Source organism: Gambusia affinis, linkage group LG09 (assembly GCF_019740435.1).
Source record: "Gambusia affinis linkage group LG09, SWU_Gaff_1.0, whole genome shotgun sequence".
Lineage (NCBI taxonomy): Eukaryota > Metazoa > Chordata > Actinopteri > Cyprinodontiformes > Poeciliidae > Gambusia > Gambusia affinis.
Genome location: NC_057876.1, coordinates 4699391 through 4721285, shown reverse-complemented (window position 1 = coordinate 4721285; position 21895 = coordinate 4699391). Strand labels below are relative to the sequence as shown.

Sequence of the window (21895 nt, the reverse complement as noted above, 5' to 3'; positions counted from 1 at the left end):
TTGCCAACAGTCTATCAATCAGCATTGTGCCAGAGTATTTCAGCTTAAAGTTTAAAGGTTAAACAGTTAACCTGGAATGCAGGCGTGTCCATTGTATATCATTACACAACTGCTCATCATTACCTAAACACTTCGTCATATCATTAGGTCCTGATACCAAAAGGCCACAACTGTAAGCTGCACTGGATATTTACAGCTAACACCACATTAGGCTCTTTTTATACAAGGCGGTTATGATTATATAAATGTGTGTTTATGTTCCTCACCCTTAGCACCTCTCTGCAGATGTAGGCGATCCAGTCTTCTTTCAAACAGTTTCCTTTAGTCTTTTTCACCAAGTCTGTCACAGAGCCAGCGCCACAGTACTCCATCACTAACTGAAGAAGCAAACAGTTTAATGGTTAGTAGTGATACGTTTCTGCCACATCCATGGAAAGTGGCCGTCTTTAAACGAACAGAATGCTTGGAACATGAAATATTTTACAAACCCAAAGTTGGTGGTCCTGTCCAGCAGGTCCTTTTTTAATGAAGGCACCATAATAAGTAGCAATGTTTCTGTGATGGGAATAACTCTTCAGCATATTAATCTCCAGCTTTATCTCCTCCTCTTCTTCCTACAGACAAAACACCCAACAAAAGGGAAAATATTAAAGACAGCCCAAGTTTTGTCAGTGCGGCCAACAATAACAGACAGAAATAACCCAGAGTATGAACAAATAACAGAATAATAAGCAATGTTTGGATTTTGAACTCACTCTACTGGTTTACAACATAAAGCAGGGGTCTCAAACTCCAGTCCTGGAGGGCCGCAGTCCTGCAACTTTTAGATGAGCCTCGGCTGCACCACCTGAATAGAATAATTAAGGTTCTGGAGAACTGATCTACACAAGGTGGAGGTAATTAAGCCATTTCATTCCAGTGTTTTGTACCTGTGGCACATCTAAAAACTGCAGGACTGCGGCCCTCGAGGACAGGAGTTTGAGACCCCTGACATAAGGGATGCTAATAGAAATGTCTTATAACTTCTCCAAGTCAATGAACCCCTAAGTTGTCAACCACAATGAAGGAGATCATGGGAAATGAGAAGAGGCATATGATTGGTTTGGGAGCTGGAGGAGTTGGACTTTTTTCCAACTTCCTGCCTGCTTTTAAATCTCCACACAGACACCAGAAGATGACAAGGCAGAGTGGGAACTTTCGCCGCTATCTGAAACAACAAAAAAACAAGAAAGCCTCTTTGCTCCCCGCCTGACTGTGACTGCCGTCTGCATGCGCAAGTGTGAGTCAGAGAGCGATGGCAGATAATAGACAGGCATTTCCACAGATTGTCTGTAGCAGACCAGCAGAGAAATCATTAAAAAAAAAAAAGTCCACAGGAAAAGTCCAACTCGCCGATGATGACAATGTGCATGTGAACTGTTCTGTGCGAGTTCATGCTTCACCAGCAAGTGGTTCTAAGTTTGGCTTCATGTTCACAGTTTAACTTCAAAATTCAAACATGCACCAACATCCAGGTCAAGTTAATGGTCTTTTATAATGAAATTAAAGCTGTAAATAGAAGACAAAAAGGCTGCCAAAGGTCGGTGAATTACACAATTCATCAACAAAGTATCAACTATTTGTAGTTTTGTGTCTCCCAGCTTAGCTTTAGCCACTGCTGCTTTGCTCCAAATATTTATTTCAATGTAGATTTTTCACATAAAAAAATACAAATAAAATCTGCATTTACAAAAACTTTGATTCCATTTTAAAATGCTGCAATACCAGAGCTGTATTATGCACTAAAGTCGCCATAAACGACATCAGATTTCAAAGGCAGACGACGCCGAGCATGGCTAAAGCTGTGCAAGGTCAAAGATCCTCCTCACAAAACAAATGCGGGTTAAGAGAAACATAAAACTGCTATAATGTTGTGAGCTGTAAGTCTGAAAGTGACACTTCACACATATGATTTAGGCGTCAACGTAGTTGGGGGTTTTTTAATGTTGCTTTTCTCCAAGAATGTAATTTTTTCACAACAGAAAAGATTGCCTTTAAATGTCACAACAATGACACGCTCCTTAAGTAACAAACAGTGCCACGAAACTTAAAGCCACAGAAAACATTAGGGAAACTTATGCTCTGCTGGATGCGTTATGACTTTAAGTCAGCATAAAAGAAACAAACATTGAACAGTACTTTTATTAAATGTATCAATCCCTTGAGGTTGGTTGTTTAATCTGCTAATTATTCTTTCCATTGTTTAGAAAAACATAAAACTGTTTAATTGTTGGGTCTGTCCAACAGAAGATGCAAAAATCATCATCAGGTTCATTTATTTATTTATTTATTTTTTTGCTAGGCAGAGTGACCTCAAACTGTGGCTGCTCAGCTGGAACTTTTAAAACTCAAGAGATTATAATCTGAGATGGTCAGTGTGTGAAATTTTTACACAAGCAAAATGAAAACCTAAAGCTTGACAAAGGTAAATGCAGAACATATGTTTATGATACTGATAATAACGGATGTCACTGCAGAAAGGGAAGAAAAGAACAAGAACAGATGATTAAACAACATGTGTTTTCATAGTAATGTCTAAACTTTCCAGATGGTCAAATTATCAGGTCCACTGGAATCTGGCCACATTAAGTTATTAAAGATCTAAGTGATATCCTTTTATGAACTCATTATCCTGATGAGCCGTAAAAACATTTTATTACAGGTCAAATATGTGTCAAAACGCTTTAGCAGACTTTGTAGAACACAGCTAACCTGTTTAAGCTAAATGATTTAAATTAGACCATTTGATAAATCCATTATCAATGTAATATTACAACAACAACAAAAATATGTCCCAAAATAAAAAGAGTCAACTCTGTGACATTGAGGCCAAACTGTTGCAAAGTGGATTTAGAAAAACAAATCTGAGCAAACTTAGATATGGTTGCAAAATGAAATAAGACTTACTAAAAAATGAACAAAGTTACTTATTCCACATAAATACAGAAATGTGTCAACATGTTTAATTCCAACCTTATCATAAAGGTGTAATCTATAAACCTGTTCCAATCTGTAAAGTCACGCAAACCCCGGATCCAGCTTGTATTTGAGGTTTTTCTAACCTCAAATTGATTTACTCCACAGCAACTTATTAATATTTTATAATAGCAAAACAACAACATATCACCGCGGCTTTTAAACTCTAAAGTGTACAGAGCTTTAATATCACAGAGATCTAATAAAAAACTACTTCTGTGTATGGGGGAAAAAAAAAAAAAAGAAACATGAGAAGCGTACGGAGAGGAGGAGGAGAGTTGTTCTCGTAATTCGATTTAGTCGGGGAAAGTGCTATATTAAAGAACGTTCCAGTTTGATCCGTGTTGTATGTGCGTACTCTGACAGGAGAATTATGAGAGGCTCCCGAGTGGATTGTAAGAGTTCAAATCGCTTCAATGACCTCAGTGTGCAGTGAGAGAACTCAAGAGTGGAAACACAGAGGAGAAGCCGTCTGTGTGGAGTCATGACAGAACAATCAGGGAGGTTTTCTACAGGCTGCTTTACTGGGCTGCTGGTTGTGTCTTCTCGTGACTTTTGGATCTTTAGGGAATGCAGTTAAAAACTTTAACGCCTGAGTAAATAACCTGTAAAGTGAAACAAAAGAAACATATTGCGATAAATGTGGAGTTCTGCACTGGAAAAATGAGTTTTGATATTTCTTTTCTTCACTTTTCTTGTGATTTTCTTCATTGTTTTTGATGCTTTAAGTATAATAGGATAAAGGAAGTCAAAGAACGAACGTACTGTCCCACCGGGTCAAGTTTTGGTATGTCACTTCTGCCGACTTTTGTCGATCTTCCGAAGATGGATGTTCATTTCCTTGAGTTCCCAGTTGTCAAAAAGTAGGTCAGGCTGCTATCAGTTGGAGCTACTCCAACTATTCAGCATGTTGAGGTGTGATTCTTCATCAGACAAACTGTGACGTACACAGCGCACCATGACTGAAGCTACGACTGGAACATTGCGATGACATTCAAGAAACACTTGAATAAATTCTGCAGTAGCAGCAGATAAGTGTGAAATTTATTGCATCTTAGAATGTTCTGTACAGCAAAATTGGCCATGTGTCCAAAAATAAATAAATAAAAAATTTGTGGTAGTCTTTCTTATGCCTAGTACACGTGACAAGTTTATAAAATTGTCATTTGATTATTAAAACCTGACAGGCCACACACTTAATGATAAAAAGTCTTATATATAGCAGGTTTGGTCGTACAGTGCGTGGCGTACAACCAAACGGCAGGAGCAGCACAATGCACACAAACCAATTTCACTCATCAATAATCAGGTATCAGACACAAAGTCTCGCAAAACAAGTTTAACACAGAAACAAACGATAGAAAAATACACCTTAGATGTTCTGGTGTGACGTGGTAGTTGTTTTGTTGTCGTTGTTAAGAATTCCCCTCTGTGATTCTCATGTGTCCACAGGGGCCACCAAACACATTGCAATATCGGGCCAAGACAATCCAACACGTTGAATATCTCTGATTTTAGATTGGGGCGGATCAGATCACTCTTCAACCACTACACATGGCAGGAAGATGTCTACACATGACACTCCGATTAGCCACCGAGCTAAGTGGAGTGTCCTTAACGTTGTCAGAAGAGGAAAATCGGGACAAAATTTGGCATTAAAATTGCAGTGTCAACTAGGCATCAACTGGTGAACGAACTAAGTATGCTGCAGTCTCAATTATGTAGGAAGACAATGATGGAGCATTATATACCAAAGGTAAAGTACCCTTGATTCCTTCATATTGATTTTCTAAGTCTAATAAGGACTAAAGGATTTACGGCTCAGATACTGCAGGGACACCAAGAGAATTTGCAGCAAGAGTAAAACATTTACCTCTGTGACCTCCATGACTTTGATAGCTGCCAGCTGACCAGTCTTGACATGGCGACCCTGGTGGCAAACATAAAGAAGCAGTTAGCATCCCAACCAGTTTAACCACATGAGCATCCTACAAAAACTCTTGACAGTAAAAGCCCACAGAGCAAAGAAACTCTTGTTGCCGCGATGCCGAGACATAAAAGAAAAATTTACCCGCGCCAACTCCAGATCTAACAGTCGAACATGTTCACGTTCCCTCACACAGCCACACATTACACCGTCTATGAGAAAACACTCAGCCTGTGATGTAATTCTCCATTCACCGCACTGTCTGCCTAACTTTATTTTCTCTTGGGAGAGCCAGTCAGAAAGAATAAGACGTGACATAAGAGGAGAGTGGAAAACAGTCAACACAGAGGACCAGAGTTGTAAAGGGCAGTCAGGTGAAAAGGGAGAAATTGAAAACCGTGTCAAGCCTCAAGGCTGTGATGTATGGAAAGTCTATGAAATATACACGAAAGGATGACAACTAGCCAATTGGTCAGGACAGGTGAAACTGATCGTATGTGAAAGCCAAACACAAAGTTGCACATCACTGTGAGATAAAAGGAAAACAATAAGTGGCTTCAGGATTTCTTTTTTCTTACAAATGCCAATATAAAATGATACGGCATTTTTGTATGAAGTCAGCTTACTCTTAAATTGTCGAGAGTCCAAACAAAACACAATAAAATCTGCATTTTTAACAATACAAAATATGAGAAAGTTTAAGAGGAATATATATGTATAAAAGGCACTGCACATCTTCTGTACTTCTAAGAAACCAATCCCTTCCTCAAAGAGCTTGCAGAGACTTTCTCTTCGTGACAAAATGTTACATTTTGTCTTTTATTTTCATAATAAAACATATTTAAATAATTGCATTAAATAAATGCAACCGACAACTAAAGAGTTTGAAACGTAGCAGCGCAAACCTTCATTTGTAGATTTGCAACAACATTTTGAAATCGCTGTGTCTGGGTTCAACATATCCTCATCAGAGACGTCCACAGAAGCTTCCCAGACTGAAATCTGAACAGTTCATGGTCGCCCAGGTGTGATTTTCTCAACAGTCACAGCTAGCCTGTTTCAGTTAAGGATCAGTGCACTGAGACATGGAAAAGTAAAAAAAAAAGAAAAAGAAAAACATCGTCTAAAAGTACGTAACAAAAATAACCATATTTCTGTTCAACTTTTATTAAAAAAAGTAATACTGAGAAGAATTGCATGTTCTCACAAAGAGCTCAAGAATAACAAATTAAATAGCAGGTACTATAAAAATAATACATGAACAGATGCCAACTGATGAAGTTAATTCTGAACTGATTTGTAATAATAACACAATAACAATAACATAGTAATAACTAGTGTAAACCCCAAGAATTAAAATTTCCAAAAAGGATGGCGAAACACATACTCCTTCAGTTCTCACTGCGTAAAAATAATGTTACGACACAATACATGGTCTATTCCATGTATTGTGCTTCAAGATAATCCAAAATGTTGTTGCACTGCCAACACGGACGCTTAGGGAATTAAAAGAATTATTTCTGTAGCTAAAATATAGCCTCAAATTTATTCACTCACTGACTAAAAAGGCTCAGCTTTCATTGTAGCAGTTTGAGATTTACATGTAAAGTGCATTACAAATTAAATTTTATTATTAGTATTATTAATCACTGAGAAAGAGCAGCGGATATGAAATAAAACAGAGCTAAATGGAGAATGCATTGAATGCTCCTGTGACTGCATGGCGGTGACTAAAACGTCACATCAACTGGATAACAGAAGCACTGATCTCATGTCAGCACAGAGGGACCTGTCCTTTGGCCTGGATGCAAGCAGGGATTCTCTGGGAACTGATTCAGGTGTTGTATCTCCCACAGCAAGTCAGCCAGAGAATCCTGCAACTGGATGTCTGACAGATTGACACAGATTTCGACAAGGGAGCGATTTGAGGGACCTGGCTGGTGACTGGAAGACTCCAGAATGTCTCAGGCTGGCTGCAGGCATAGATAGTCATGTGTGGATGTTGAAGGCTCACATCGGGGAGCGCATGAGGAAGCAGGATGTCACTAACACTGAACTGCGCTGCCTGGCTGAGTCCCTTCAAGAGGTCATACTCTAAAGTACCTGGCATCATGATGCCAGAAATAAAATGGGGAAAAGTGGCTCTGCAACACCGGTAGCATTGATCCTAGAACTTGTCCTACATATTCTATTTCTTGGCTGAAACAAAGAATTTGACTTCAGTTTTCAATAGCTGAAGGAATACAGACATAAAGTGTAAAAATATAAACATTAGAGGGAATAAAATAAGAATAAAAACAATATGTACATGTATTTGAAGTCATCCATAAAGAAAGAAAAACAAGGACTGTTGGCAGTGGAAATAAAACAACACTCTTCGGTGTGGAAGTCAGAGGAATAACACAAGGTGTAAGATGCTACTTGAAAAAAAAATATATATATTTTTAAGAAGCCATGTCCTGGTTTTATTTAGGCCGGTTCCACATTTTATTGGTTGATGCTTATTTCATCCTATAAACTTGCAAAAAGAAAAAAGAAAACAAGTACAACCTGAACATATCATGTAAATCCAAAAGAAAAGGGACAAGCTTCACAATACTGCTGCTCATAATAAAACTTGCTGAAGCAGCAAAATCAAAACAAACAGTCCCCCCCCCAAAAAAAAAAATAAAAAATAAAAAACAACTCTCACAATCATCTCTCTTTGGCATTGAATGAGAAATCACTTACACAAGGCCCACTGACCCCTGGGTGTGTTGTGTCCTCCATTCAGTCCCCAGGCGGAGGACACTGTCCTCATAACGGCAAAGGATTATGCCGTGGAGGCAGCCACTGGCCTGACTGAGATAAATAAAGACATGCCCTTCCTATCCAGCCAGACTCAGCCATGTCTGCTTGCTGCCACCGCAGCTGACACAGACTTTAAGTGTCCTCCTCTCAGCCAAGCCACTGATTAACAACGCGACTCAGACGCACACTCGGTAAAATAGCTCTCTATCGGAATTAATTGGAGACAGTTTCTCGCTCTCTGACACTGAAATCCTGCAAATCACACGTGCAGTGTCGTGCACACACGCTGCGGTAGCCTGCACAATGTTGAATTAAGACACAATTATGTTTCCTCTTGCTTCCCGCCGTTATTCACATGCGCATACAAGATGGAAGAATGAGGTAACAGTGAAAAGAGCATTGGTGAAAAGGTTACTATAATATAATGCTAATTAGATACAAGATGTCTCCAGTGAACAGACCCCAAATGACAGAAACTCCTGCTGTTTCTGTCTGGTTGTTTTAATATTCTGTCTCACTGCTAACTAGATGCAAATCTCCGTCTCAGCCTTCCTCTGATCTGACCTCCTTCATGCCTGTTTGTTATTTAGCTACATAACGTGTACTCTTTGCCCTGATGGACTGACTGACTTATTGACTCCTCTCTGCTAACTGATTGTAGTAATGAAGCTTTCTAAATAGTCCTTGCTTGCTTGTAATGCTCTGTGTTTACTTGCTCATCCATCTTTGTGATAAATGAGACTTTTAGACCTTTGGAACGAGGATATTTTTCATTGCGAAACTGAGCATTAGAGTGTCCTCAGACTTTGTCTTGGAGGTCAAGTCAAATTTTTATTTGCTCTTCTATCACCCCTTTGTCATGCAACTGACTATTCACCAGGGTTGTTCTGCACAGCTTTCTCAACAGGTTGTCTTGGTGTGAGGTCTACTGTAGATTAGCTTTCCAAAGGCAGCTTCATTCAACATTCATGAGCAAATGTGAATGGCAGCTTGGTCTATAGACCCGACGTGGTAGATGGAGAAACAGCTGACATTATGGCAATCATGTCTGAGGTGGAAGTTAGGAGAGCGATGTTTGGACCAACTCAGCTTCCAACTTTTGAGAATTTTATTTGCTTGATTAAGGGTGAATACAGCCTGGAAATAGAAGCAAGTTTCTTATCCAGACCCGGAAAATAGCCAAATCAAATTCCATAAACTTCCCATACTTTTCAAGATTGTGTCTGAGACCTTTTATATGCACAGCATGCCATGTGCAAATTGCAAGGAAAGCTGCAGAAAAGAGCAAAACTCTCATGTGAGAATGAAAAGATGAGCAGAAAAATATCTAATAACTCTGTTTTGATACCAATCTTAGTAGCAACAAAAGTGACCCAAAACAAACAAACAAAAAACACCCTGGTAGATTTCTTTTCAGTTAATTTTTTTTGCCAAATCTAGTTTGGCTTTTAACTACGGATGCACCGACATGAAAATTTGGGCCCATATTGATATCTGATATTATCTTCGCTGCTATGGCTGATAATCAATATTTACCATCATCATATAGATCACATACATTGATCTACACTTTCGACATGGTGAAAAAAATGACCATACACCTGAAATTGCATGTGATCATGTGATAGACCATCTTTGTCACATGATCACACGGTCATTCCTGCCCCTCACCCTCCAGAAACACAAATGGAAACAAGTACATAAGAAATGATGATTTTTAATGCTGACCCAACACCGATATGTAAAAAAAAAAAAAAGGTTTTAATCCCATTGTACACCTAAGCGCCCATAAGTTATGAAGTCATGAAAGACGAAACTTTTCGATTATCTTTTGCAGAAATGCTTTTCAAAGTCACTTCTTCCTCCACTTCACAGTTACATGCTGCTTTGGGTTGGCCTGTCCCATAGAACCCTACTGAAACACTTCTAAGGTTGCGGTTGTAACATGGCAAAAATGGGGAAAAAGTCAGCACATTTAATAATTGTTTTGGCATTTGAAAGTGTAGTAAGGAGGTCATTTGCCTCTATAGGACTTCTATGAATTCTTGCTGCAAATTCATCCAGGAGCAATCACTGCCAACCAAACCTCCAAACCCCATGAGGGAGAGGAGGAAGAGAGGAGCCAGCTCTCTTCCCTCTTCGTTTTCATTGGCCTCTCTCTACCTCTTCCTTCCTTTTGTGCTTGCTGTCTCTCTGCCTTTCACATTTGCTTTCCTTCCTGTCCCCCTCTATTCACTTTCCTCCCCACTTTTCTCCCATTGTCTCTCCCTTTCTTCACCTCTAACAACCACTAACGCTGCACAGACTACGTCTCCCTTTGCGTCCCCTCTTCCAGCCACCAACACCGCCGCTCGGTTTTGAAACCCAGATGTCATTTTAAACCTGTAGGTATTACACACGTTTTATCTCTGCACGGCATGAATATTTGGACCTTTTGGCGTGTAGGAACACAAACTACAGCTGTTACTGACAAAGTTGGGTTGCAAGACAGGCCGTCTGCTGGAACGGCCTGGAAAAGAAAAAAGTGAAGAAAAAAAAAAGTTCTGCAAGCACAACAGAGCACGAGTAAAACGAGGCAGATACGTGGATGTGAGGAAGAGGAAGTGTGAGTGATTCACTTTGGAAATGATATTGAAACCAGCTGTTGGAGAGGTTTTGAGGCTGCGTCAATGTAGTTTGAGGCCGAAGTGAAACCGTTCGAGCCGCGGCTTTGACCTTTCACAGAGCGATGTAATCTCGCCCCAAAAAGGATGAATGCTGCTGGCGTGTTTTTTTTTTTTGATGGCTCTCGTTCACACAGCTGAGGTCATTTAACGATGCATGCCAATTACACAACCTGGAATTATTTTAGTTTGCTTCTGCCGCGCTAACTATAAAGGCATTTCTTAAGATCAGAGCTGTGAGTTCAAAGCTTTACTGGCGGTTGTCATTTTCTTCCCACTCAAACCTTCTCTCTGTCTCTCTCACATACACCCACACACACACACACACACAAAGATGACTCTATAACCGTGCCTTTGCAGGGAAGTGAAGTTCCTTTTGCTAACACAGAAACGCCCTGTTTCTGGATGTGTGTGATGCTGCTGTGTATGCAGCGAGTACAAGTTTCATGCTAAATGTATTATAAATGTCTGATGCACAAGGCAACACGATACATACTTAGGCTGTAACTCTTTCTCCTGAGGCAGCAGACGGATTATGAGTGGAATACATTCTCATGTCTGAAGGTTCTAAAAAAGAAAAGAAATCAAAACCCCATCTGTTCCAGATTAGTCATCTTCTGATGATGTACTAATAATGGTTAATCTGCAGAGGTAAGGTATCCAAAATGTTTGTAGAAGAAGGCCAGACAGCGGATGATCTGTGTAATAAAGGTGTTGTGTTTTAATATCAGGAGGATATTAGGGCTCGTAAGAACTTTATCTGCACTTCCCCTTCAGAAATCTGAGTAGTCCGGGGTTTCGCTTCTCGTTTCGGGTTCTCAAGTCTGCCAAAAACTACATTGGGTGGAGTGCTGCAGCTCTAAACGTCAGTATCAGTTGAAAACCAAGTTTCAATATGATGCAACAACAACAAAAAAATGTTTTCTTGAATCATCTTTGCTCTGGAAGATGAGAGATGGTTTTCTATTTCAAAAGTCCCCTAACACTCACATTTGTACTAGACAGACATGCAACATTGTGAGGGAGACTTGTAAAAGAAGAACTCCACCTCCGTCAATGTGTGACTTTTTATTTTGGGACTGCTAATGATGTCGTGCTTGCTAAGATTTTCATTTCATTCTTTCTGTAACCAGTCTCTTGAAACAAGGGGAGGGAAATATGGTCTTAAAATTTTATTTTGGTATTTTGTGGCGCTATTGTGGTTAAAGTCATGATAAAAAAGCTACCGTTTATTAATTTTTTTAGGTAACTGTATGGCTGTGACTGCATTACAGAACATTTATAGGACCATGAACAAATATTGTTCTTTGAAAGAAAAAATCTAATTTACAACAGGCTTCTTCAGAACACCACTTGCTGCAAAAAGTGTGATTTATTCAACTAGCCTGGACTTAATAATCACCTCTAATCATTTTTAGGAATTAATTGATAATTAATTATGCTCTCGTGGAACTAGCAGTGGAGAAAATAGAAAAAAATAAGATTTTCGTTCCTACTGTCGGTTTTATTTTTATTTACTGAGACAAGAATAAGTACAAATTCTTATCATGATAAGACATTTTTCACAATAAATGACAAACGATACGACATATGCCCACGCTTACTTGAAACCATATGTGGCTTATTATCGAGTGAGAATACTTACAATTAAACATTCACCAGCTTCAGACTGGAATCTTTTTCTGATTAATGAATACACATTAGCTACCAGGTCATGTAATATTACCACTCTTCAGTGTGAAAGTTGTTATTGGAGGAAGAAATCTCACAGTTGGGTATTTACAGTTTCACCAGGTGGAAGACGTCAGAGGAAGCACAGTGGGTGTAAAAGTAACTATTTTTTAGGGAGCCATGTCTGTTGTTCATTCAGGATGGTAAAACCCAATGGGTCAAGGTCATTTTGCTTCTTCTCCTTTCTGAAAACGCCCGGGGGGTGTTGTACCTTACCCAACTTTTCCAGGTTTTTAGGAAATGCAAAAACAGTTTGAAATATTGTCAGGCCTCTGGAAATCTCAGAGCTGTGGCAAAGTTTAGGGCAGCAATTTATAGTTACCACAATGCTACTGTATGTGACATCCATATTGCAAAGCTCTGTCAGGACGGTTGTAGGCAATTATTTATGTACCCTCCATTCTGGTTTTCTGTAGTGTTCAGACATTTGGTGAAACTTATTGTTACTACAGGAAAAAAAAAAGAAACGTATACTAGGTTGTTTTGATGCTAAAACGGAGGATGTCGATGGACTCAACCATTTCTATAAAATTGTTTTTGAGATGGAAATGATATTTTTCCCCAACGTTAACACTTTAAATTATTTATTTATTGCGAGTCAACTCATTATCGCAACATTTATCTATATTATTGCATATTACATCTTTTCCTGATATCATGGAGTCTTGGTTAGTTTGGTGGTTTCCAAAGATTTCATGTATTACAATAAAACCCCCCTAAAAGAAAAAAAACTAAAAAAATCAACTGGGCACACACATCGCTCAACCAGACATAAACCTAAACACATATTTTGTTCTCAAACTTCACTGAAGTTTATGTCACACTTCAGGTTGCAACAAAACAAACTACAAACCATCTTTACAGTGAAACACTTCTGTGAAACTGTTTTTCTTTTCTTTTTTTTCATTCATCCATCCATACTGCTCTCCCCCCAGCTCCTATAATGGCACTGTGCAACATACTGGACTTCCCTCTGCATGTTGTTGTCTTATCAGAGTGACTCTTGTCCCAGTTCCTCCTGTGCCTCACCATCCTTAAACCTTTTGGCATTGTGAGATCAAGGAGTCCCTGTGTGGCGTCATGTCTAGCCTCTGTCCTTACAAAGCCATCCTTCAGAGAGGATCAGTTCTTCAACAACAATTACACACAAACAAACCATGGAGTAAATGTGCAACAGATTGGAGTTGAGATGTTACAACCTTTCTTTTGAAATACAACTTGATATTCTGAGAACAGAACGCTGTCGCCTGACTGATGGATTATTTCGTTCATGGTTGAGTTTAAGATGAACTCCAACCGCCTGATTTTCATGGCTGATCTTATCTCCACCAATTCTTGAGTTTTCTGTCTCTAAAGTTTGGGTCTTGCACTCTTTGTTATCTACCTGTCTATGCAGCAAGCCAAGCCAAACATGATTTATGTCAGAAATGCTAATCTCTTCCACAAGGTTAGCACATGCTATGTTGTTTGTTGTTTCTTCTCATGACAGTTACGTTTGTGGGCCATAAAATGTCCAGATTTTTGAAACTCTAAGGGAGTTTTTTCTTACACGCTGCCTGCTTATTTTCCACCAATTTGGAGTTTGGCCTGTGAATACCACCTGGCCATAGTGAAGGTTGTTCAGGTAACTCTGACTCATGGGTCACTGACTCAAGGAGTGTGGATGGTAAGTTGTCAATCTAGGTTGTCTGTGTCTACATATAATAGACAACTTAGCAAAAAACTCAATTCTAAAATGCATTTTTTTATTTTTTACTTTTCCACCAGCAGCCCATCATAAAGACACAATATGTTCCCATTTCTTTATTGGAATCCATAAAAATACCAAAGATAATAAAATTTCCAAGAAGTAAAAATGTCTATTTCCCAAAACAGGGTGACTCCCATTGAACCGTAAGCTGAAAAACTGGCATAGAGTTAATGATCAGCTAAAGTTAAAGCCATTATGGATTTATTTGACTTTTATTTATTTATTTTTGTGGCTCTGAAGAAAGTATCTTCTGTTAACAAGAAAACTTGGTTAGAGCCCAGCTCTCTCACTCCTCACGTCAAGGTGTTTCTGGAGAAAAGAACAAACACAACTTGTCCTTGATCCTCTGATGTGTTCTTAAGGTCTTACAGAGCGTTTAAAAGTACAGATTAGAAAGTGCAGCGTAAATATCCTTGACGAATGAAACACTAAGTGCCCAGACAAACTTAAGAAGCCCTGCACAAATGTAGTTCATTGTTCATCTTCTTTGCTGCTCCTCCTGGCCAATGACCTATTTTACATGGCAATTACTGGTTACATTTTTTGAAATTAAATTTATTTATAACGGTTAATTTGTAATTTAGATGTGAGCAGTCACAAGGCACTACTTTGATGCAATATTTGTTAGGTTAAAGTATTACGGATGGCATGGATCCGTATTTCTAATAAAATATTTGGTAAGTTGGTCTCACTCACTTCGGAATGACAGATGCTTGAAACTAAAAACAAAACTGATAACCAGCCCTAGTTTCTGATTAATATGGATTGTGATCATTTTTACCACTTGGAAATACTGATAGAGCAGTGAAAGTTTCTTCCCAAATGATCCTTACATCTGAAAACAATAAAAATAAGAAAAAAGGCAAAATACCCTGCTCTGACGAAACAGAACGCTGTGAGTTCAACACCTCTAATCACACCTCAATACAAGAGCACACACAAAAAGATGAAAGTAGCTTTATTGAGCAATATGCTCAGCTGAAGGAACATTGAGTGCCCAGAGTGACCAAAATGTGAACTCATCACAACCGATTACACAACAGCCATTATGCTTCTGTCTAAAACGTTTGGAAAGATAATTGAACTATCGCATTTATCACAGGATGCAAACAAAGTAAAAAAAGACAAATAAATGTATAACTAAAAATGGTGGTCAATTTCAAAATGCCTATCCTTAAAATACTTTCTAGAAGTCTAGAGATCTACAGTTTATTTTTTTTATTAAAGTTTGATTCCATGCAGGATACATTAAATGTATGAGATGTGAAACTACCAGACTAAAAGTATTAATTATTTTAGTTTCAGGTTTGGAGAACCAGTTAATTGTCAAAACATTAAACGCATTAGGCTACTTTTCTTTAAATATAAGTAATCATGTTTAAAGGTGAAGCACAGATATGTGACTGGCAAATTCTCTGTAATGTATATTAAGCGTTATTGATAATGATAACTGATAAAGATCATGTTTAACCATTATCTTTCCATGTGTGTCCCACACATTATCTGAAGTGTTCAAAGTCTCCATCAGTTTGAGCTGGATCTCCTGCTTATCTCATGCTACTACCCATTAAAAGAAAACATACAATTATGATGTGCAGATAAACAGAGGAAAACCCCAGATGCTTGGTCAGCATCTCCTGATCTCACATCAGTTCATAACTATGTGTTTTTGTAAGGCCCTGTGTGTGTGTGTGTGTGTGTGTGTGTGTGTGTGTGTGTGTGTGTGTGTGTGTGTGTGCGTGTGTATGTGTGTGTGTGTATCAGGTATTGTTCTTCAGACTCTATTCTCGTCCTGGTTTCCCCTGTTGGAACTCACCCAGCCATACAATGAGGTATAATGTCAGTCCTGCACACTTTGATGTAAAATTTCCAGAACTTTCTAACTATAATTTTCAAATATCTCATTAAATTTTCATTGAGTTTTTTTTTGTGTTGTTGTTGTAATCCTTGTTCTGAAAGTCTAGCAGTTTTTCCTAAACATTAAAAGGAAATTATTTGATTTCTTTACGCTATCATCTGATGATAATAATGCGATCTTTAGCTTGTTTCGTTGTGATAATTTCACTGTGTCCTTATTTTGGGATTAAATGTAACTTTCCTCATCTCCTTGACTCAAAAACAAGAATTTTATCCCAATAAACTTCAGATAAAAATCTTGTTTTCTTGTCTTCACAGTTTGCTTGTCCAATTATTTCAAGATAACAAGATCTCAAGCTTGTTTCTGTCATAATATCAGTTTCATTATATTATTACAGATACAGCTTGAGTTTGTAAAAGTATGAAAAGCTGCATTGTCTCATTATCACGACATAAAGAAATCCTAAGCTTGTCCTTATCTCACCGAGTCAATAATATGATTTTTATTGACTCAAGTTTACTCTCTCAAAGACCAGTAAACTTTGACTTTGCAACAAAAACTGGAACTGGAAAATATCTTAAAAATATCCCAAATGAAATATGACAACCAAAAACAACAAATAAGACGGAAATAAAAACCACACACAACAGAAACCATGAATAAAATAGATTAAGAAGTCTCAAAACAGCTAAGGAAATATGGGCCGATTTATCTGTGCACCCCCCTATTGTTTTCTTGTGTTTCATTATCCCAACTAGCCAGATGTGTTCTGATAGGATTACTGCTTAGATTTGTAATATCTTGACTTAACAAAGTTATTTTAACCCAAAAACCATGACAGCGATGCTACTCAAGTTGGAAACATCGACACTTACTGCGGGAGTGTCTGTCTGAGCATCATGATAGAGACGGTGAGCGATAAAACAGGGCAGAACTCTACATTTATTAGTTTTAAACCATAATCACACTGTTACCTAAAAACAAATTGGGGTTTTGCTATAAAAAATGTCCAGATAATCACTTCACGATTGCTAGAAAAATCTGATTAAATGAGATCACAGCCAGTACAAATGTTGGTGGCTAACCCAGTTAGCACCTGTGCTGAAGATGAAAATGGTAAAAAGCCTTAGATTCATTTTATATTGCAGCAGTGCAATCTCAAACTGAAAATTATTGAAAATCATTTAATTAATCTGAGCCCATTTAGTTGGCAGGGGGGGGGGGGGATCTTTGTTAGCAAACACAATAATTTTGACAAAAAAAAACATTACTGGTGCAATAATGGGTAGCCATGGCAACTGGACATTGCTTAGCCTTCTCCTTTAACATTTCTCAAGATGGGGGAATACAGACAGAGTGACCTGTCACTGTTCTAGTTGCATATTCTCTCTCTCTGGAGGTTAATATCTTGAGACTAATGGTCACTGAAGAGTCCATCTTATATTTATATTTTTATATAAAATATTCTGCACGCAGCATTTCAGAAAGATCTGGAGCTTCTTAAAGAGGCAGAGACCCAATTTCAAGGTGGTCAATTAGGAAGTAACCTTTTTTTGAAGTGATATTTGATACAGCATTTCTTAATAACCAAGATAAACAGTTACCAGATTATGCTATAAAATGACTGTGTCTGCAAAAAACACACAGTACTACCCCTTTAAGAAGATTTCAACCATTAAATCAACTCTAGTAAATGAAAAGACATTCATAATCCAAGTAGCAGAAACACTAAATATAGTGTTGCTAACTTTATAGAGGCTTTGAGCAATTAAAGCTGTTGCTAAAAATTCAGCCTCTATGACAAAGTTCATCATTCATCCATATAAGGTGTTTTTTTTCCTTTAGTCAGTAAATGTGTGTCATATGTTGAAACTGAGTGATTTCAAGCAGTGTTCCTCGCTGTCCTGCACATCTTTTGCAACATTTCCTCTTTCAGGAAACCGAGTGGCAATCGAGTCGCACACACCCACCAACGGCCTGACAGATTTTCCCGTAGAGAACAGGGCACCTCTGAAGAAAGCTTCTGTTTCAGAGGCTGGCCTCCAGATACGCCTCTCAGCATACAAACACATAAACCGAGTCCTGGTCGTGCCTCTGTTGCACCATCCATCGTGAACTCAGCAGGATTTCAGTTGGTAAAAAGCGAAACAAAAAAAGTTCACAAAAGAGTAGTAACACGCACACACCTCTGTGGTGTTGCTGCAAACAACCAGCTGCAAGAGTCTAAAAGTGACTAAACACCTCTCACCACAAACCCCGACCCACATATAGACAAACAGATAATGTGATAAGGAAGTACACTCCACCCAGAGCCTTTTAAAGATGCTGTGCATGCACATGTGTGTGTGCGCGCTTGTGTGTGTGAGGATCTCTGTGTGCTCTGACCAACAGGATATTCCAGTAAACAGACGTTCCTGCTTCTACTTCTTTTGCTAACTGGAAGTAGTTGTCATAGGTTTTGATGTGCACAGTGACAAGCGATACATTTAGAAATTTGCACGCAAGCAACGCAGATGGATACAGTTCCTTGCGAGAGTATTCATTCGTCTTGACCTTTTCCGCAAACATTCTATGTATTTTCTTTGGGTTTGATGTGACAGAAGCAACTCAAATTTCAGTGGATTTCAGTCTCTTTTAGTCTCTCTAAACGTAAATAAAAGTACACCAGCAGGCTATTATTTCATTGCATTTGAAACAACAAAACAATTACTGCAATTATCCCAAAACCTGGCTTTTCCTTTTGGGAGAAAACAAACCCGACTGTTCCCTGCTGAAGATCATGGTGGAAACTGGGGTGGATATTATTCCTTTTGCAAAGATTAATGTGAGAAATATTCTAAAGGACTTACAGCTGGAATTGTATTGCAGGGTTTATAGGCCTGGCGGGCCACCAGGCTTTACTTGCTCCCCCAACAGGCAAAGCATTGTTTGTTTTTACGTATCAAAGGGTTTCTTTTAAACAGTGATAACAGTGATAACAAATACGGGTTAAAGAGTCTCTTTGGCAAAATGGTTGGAAGCATAATGGCAACATAGTATGGTTAGTATGTCAACACATAAGGAGATTGAGGTCAGGGGTCATTTTTAATTCACCAGAACTCCTTAACCACTTCCTGTCAACACGTCAACATCTTCAGTTAATAAAGTAACAAGTCATGGGAAAAGGTTAAAAAAAAGCATTTTTTGGACCCTTAAACTTGTATGAAACAACGGAAGTGCAAAAAATTTTATGTTTATCTTAGTTGTATTTTTTTCTATGTTTGTATTTTTTAAGATTTTAAGTATCGTCAACAATATCTTCCAACAACACATAATTCACCTAGTCCTATTTTCACAGTTCCTGTCAACGTTAAACGTATTTTAACTCAAAGACCCGGTGGGCCGCTGGATGAAAGCCCTACCACTGGGCTTAGCAAGTTTTCTGGGGGAAACCCTGGTATTAAAGGGTGTGTGAAAACTTCATAAGGAAGAAGGTCAACTCACCTTGTATACCTGCCCGTAGGTTCCATTGCCGACCACCTCAACCAGCTCGAAGATGCCTGCTGGATCCTACAGAGAAAGCGAGAGAGAGAAGAAAAAAACAGTAGGAGGGAGTTTAAATTGCAATGTTTAATTTAAAAAGCTGCTGAATTTGCTGGAGAAGAGTAGGAAGTAATGCTGCTTTTCAACCAAGCCACAACACAACAAGTTGTCTTGGTCTGGGCAACTTGTCAGCTTCTTCAGCCCAACAAAGGAAAAAATCCCGAGTAAACACAGAAACTTGCCCCAAACAGACAGTGAACATGAAGTTACAGATAAGGCACACACTGTACACACACTCTCTGAGAGGTACCATTATACAGCAACTTCCACACTCAGTGCCCACAGTGGGACCACATCAGTTATCACAACATTTGACTGCTCGGTTTGTGCTGTTTGAGACTACAGTTAACTTTCAAAGTGTCACCCACCACGTCTTACTGTGTTTACTCAAGCACTGCATTAAAAAACAAAAAACAAAAGAAAGAAAAACAAGAAGACATGTTTTAAACTTACTCTTAAAGCCGCGAGGTCTATACTATCCAGGCTTCGCGTGGTGTTTTCTCGCGACATTGCTGTCGGTAGTTTTTTTTTTTTTTTTTTTTTGTCAGCGGGTCGATGTTTGTTTTAAAGACATGGACGGTGCGACTTTCTCTCCGCTAACGGTGCCAACTAACAGCTTTTTCTTCCCCTCGGCTCCATTCTGAAGTTTAGCTGAGCGAGACAAGTTGAGGAGTCGAGAAACAAACTATTTCCGGTACAACCTGCCGAGGTAAAAGTCTGACTGAGAGCGATACATGCATTTGTGTTTTTTCCTCTGTATGGACAGAAAGTTGTTCATAAACTTCCATGATCTTTGTTTTTCAGATTGAAAATTCTAATTGTGCACAATACTAATGTACGACATACCTTTGTGGTTGGTTCCAATGTGCTTTCTTGTACTTTCTTAACTTAATTTTGCAAGCTACTTGCATGAGCTTCCGGTTAAAAGCCTTTGGCTTTTTACTGTTTAGAAATGGTTCCTGTGTTTTGCTTCTGAAAGTTTTCTTTTTCCTTCCGTTTTTTTTAAAGAATACCTGCTCAACTAAACTGACTTCTCCAAATATAAAAACTACAATAATAATAATAATAATAATAATAATAATAATAATAATAATAATAATAATAATAATAATAATAATAATAATAATAATAATAATAATAATAATAATAATAATAATAATAATAATAATAATATTTTTATTTTCTGGGGAAATAATTAAGTATCTGATCATACAATAATGAACAGCAAACAAATTCTAAACTTTGCTGCTATCTATCTATCTATCTATCTATCTATCTATCTATCTATCTATCTATCTATCTATCTATCTATCTATCTATCTATCTATCTATCTATCTATCTATCTATCTATCTATCTATCTATCTATCTATCTATCTATCTATCTATCTATCTATCTATCTATCTATCTATCTATCTATCTATCTATCTATCTATCTATCTATCTATCTATCTGAACACGATCCTCTTCTTGAGGCAAGGTGGTGGCAGCATCATGCCGGGGGGAGGCTGTTCTTCGGCCCTGTGAGGAAAGCGGAGTACTGCTGATGGAACGACAGACGAAGCAAAATAGCTACATTGCGATCTTGGGGAAAAACGTGTTAGAGTCAACATTTCTTGGACCTAAGCTGTTTCGTGACGATGACTGGACAAACAGTTAAAACTCTATAATCTTGAAACATGATTCATAAGACTTGTGGCTGTAAGTGCAGCAAAAGATGGTTCCCCAAAGTAATGAATCAGAGGCATTGAACACACAGGCAAGCCGCACTTTTCAAATTTTTCATTTTTCTTATTCAAAAATCTCTGCATCCTGTTTTTATTCCACTTCAACGTCATGTGATACTTTCTGTTCGCTTAAAATCACAATAAATACAACAAAATCTGTTGTTGTTGAATGGAAAAATGTTGACAAGTTACGACTCTTTGCGTTTGTGTTTCTAAACCATGGCGTCTTGCTTTAAATTTCTACAACAGAAAGCACCAGTAATTTATTTTGAAACCTTTTAAATCCTGTCGCAATAAGCAATCAATCAATTAATTGCACAAATTCAAATGAAGCTCGATCATTTCCATTCCGATGACTAATATTTTTTAAAGGCCAATTTTGTTTTGAGACTTCATAGTCAGTTTTATTTATGTATTGTGGTTGGTTCCAATGTGCTTTCTTGTACTTAACTTAATTTTGCAAGCTATTGTGTTTTATTTTGGTATATTTAAAATGTTTTCCAGTTGCAGTGTGGATTGCTCTGTAGTAAAATTAAACTTTATTAGTGCTTAAGAGGGCGAACTTGCATAGTTCTGCTATTATAAATCCTTGAGGTCGGTCTCTACACAGCATTATAATTTATCAGGCTAATTCCTGGGACAATAAAAAAATAAAAAATAAACATTCTCTTTTATTGCAAAAGTTCTGCCATTATCTTTATTTAAAAACCTAACAATGGAAATAAAATGGTGGACGCTTTTATCAAGTTTCTATTATAACTAGACGATATCATGTCCGTTACTTTCCAATCACTGCCGATTTCCCTCGTGTGAAAATATTTGCGGTATATACCACGCATCGGTATGATGGAG

The 21895-nt window shown here is 38.1% G+C and overlaps 1 protein-coding gene across 7 annotated transcripts in view; it reads right to left on the bottom strand.

Annotated features, from left to right (window-relative positions):
• Positions 1-20003, bottom strand: part of LOC122836741 (TRAF2 and NCK-interacting protein kinase-like) — a 69495-nt gene extending 49492 nt beyond the window's left edge. For all 7 annotated transcript variants that reach the window (XM_044126558.1, XM_044126560.1, XM_044126561.1 and 4 more), the window contains exons 1-5: positions 19770-20003; positions 19218-19283; positions 4889-4945; positions 489-614; positions 267-377 (exon numbers count right to left, since the gene is read on the bottom strand). In XM_044126558.1, coding sequence (XP_043982493.1) covers positions 267-377; positions 489-614; positions 4889-4945; positions 19218-19283; positions 19770-19826 — 417 coding nt within the window. In that variant the 5' untranslated portion in view covers positions 19827-20003. The remainder of the gene's footprint in view (positions 1-266; positions 378-488; positions 615-4888; positions 4946-19217; positions 19284-19769) is intronic.
• Between the last annotated feature and the right edge of the window lie 1892 nt (positions 20004-21895).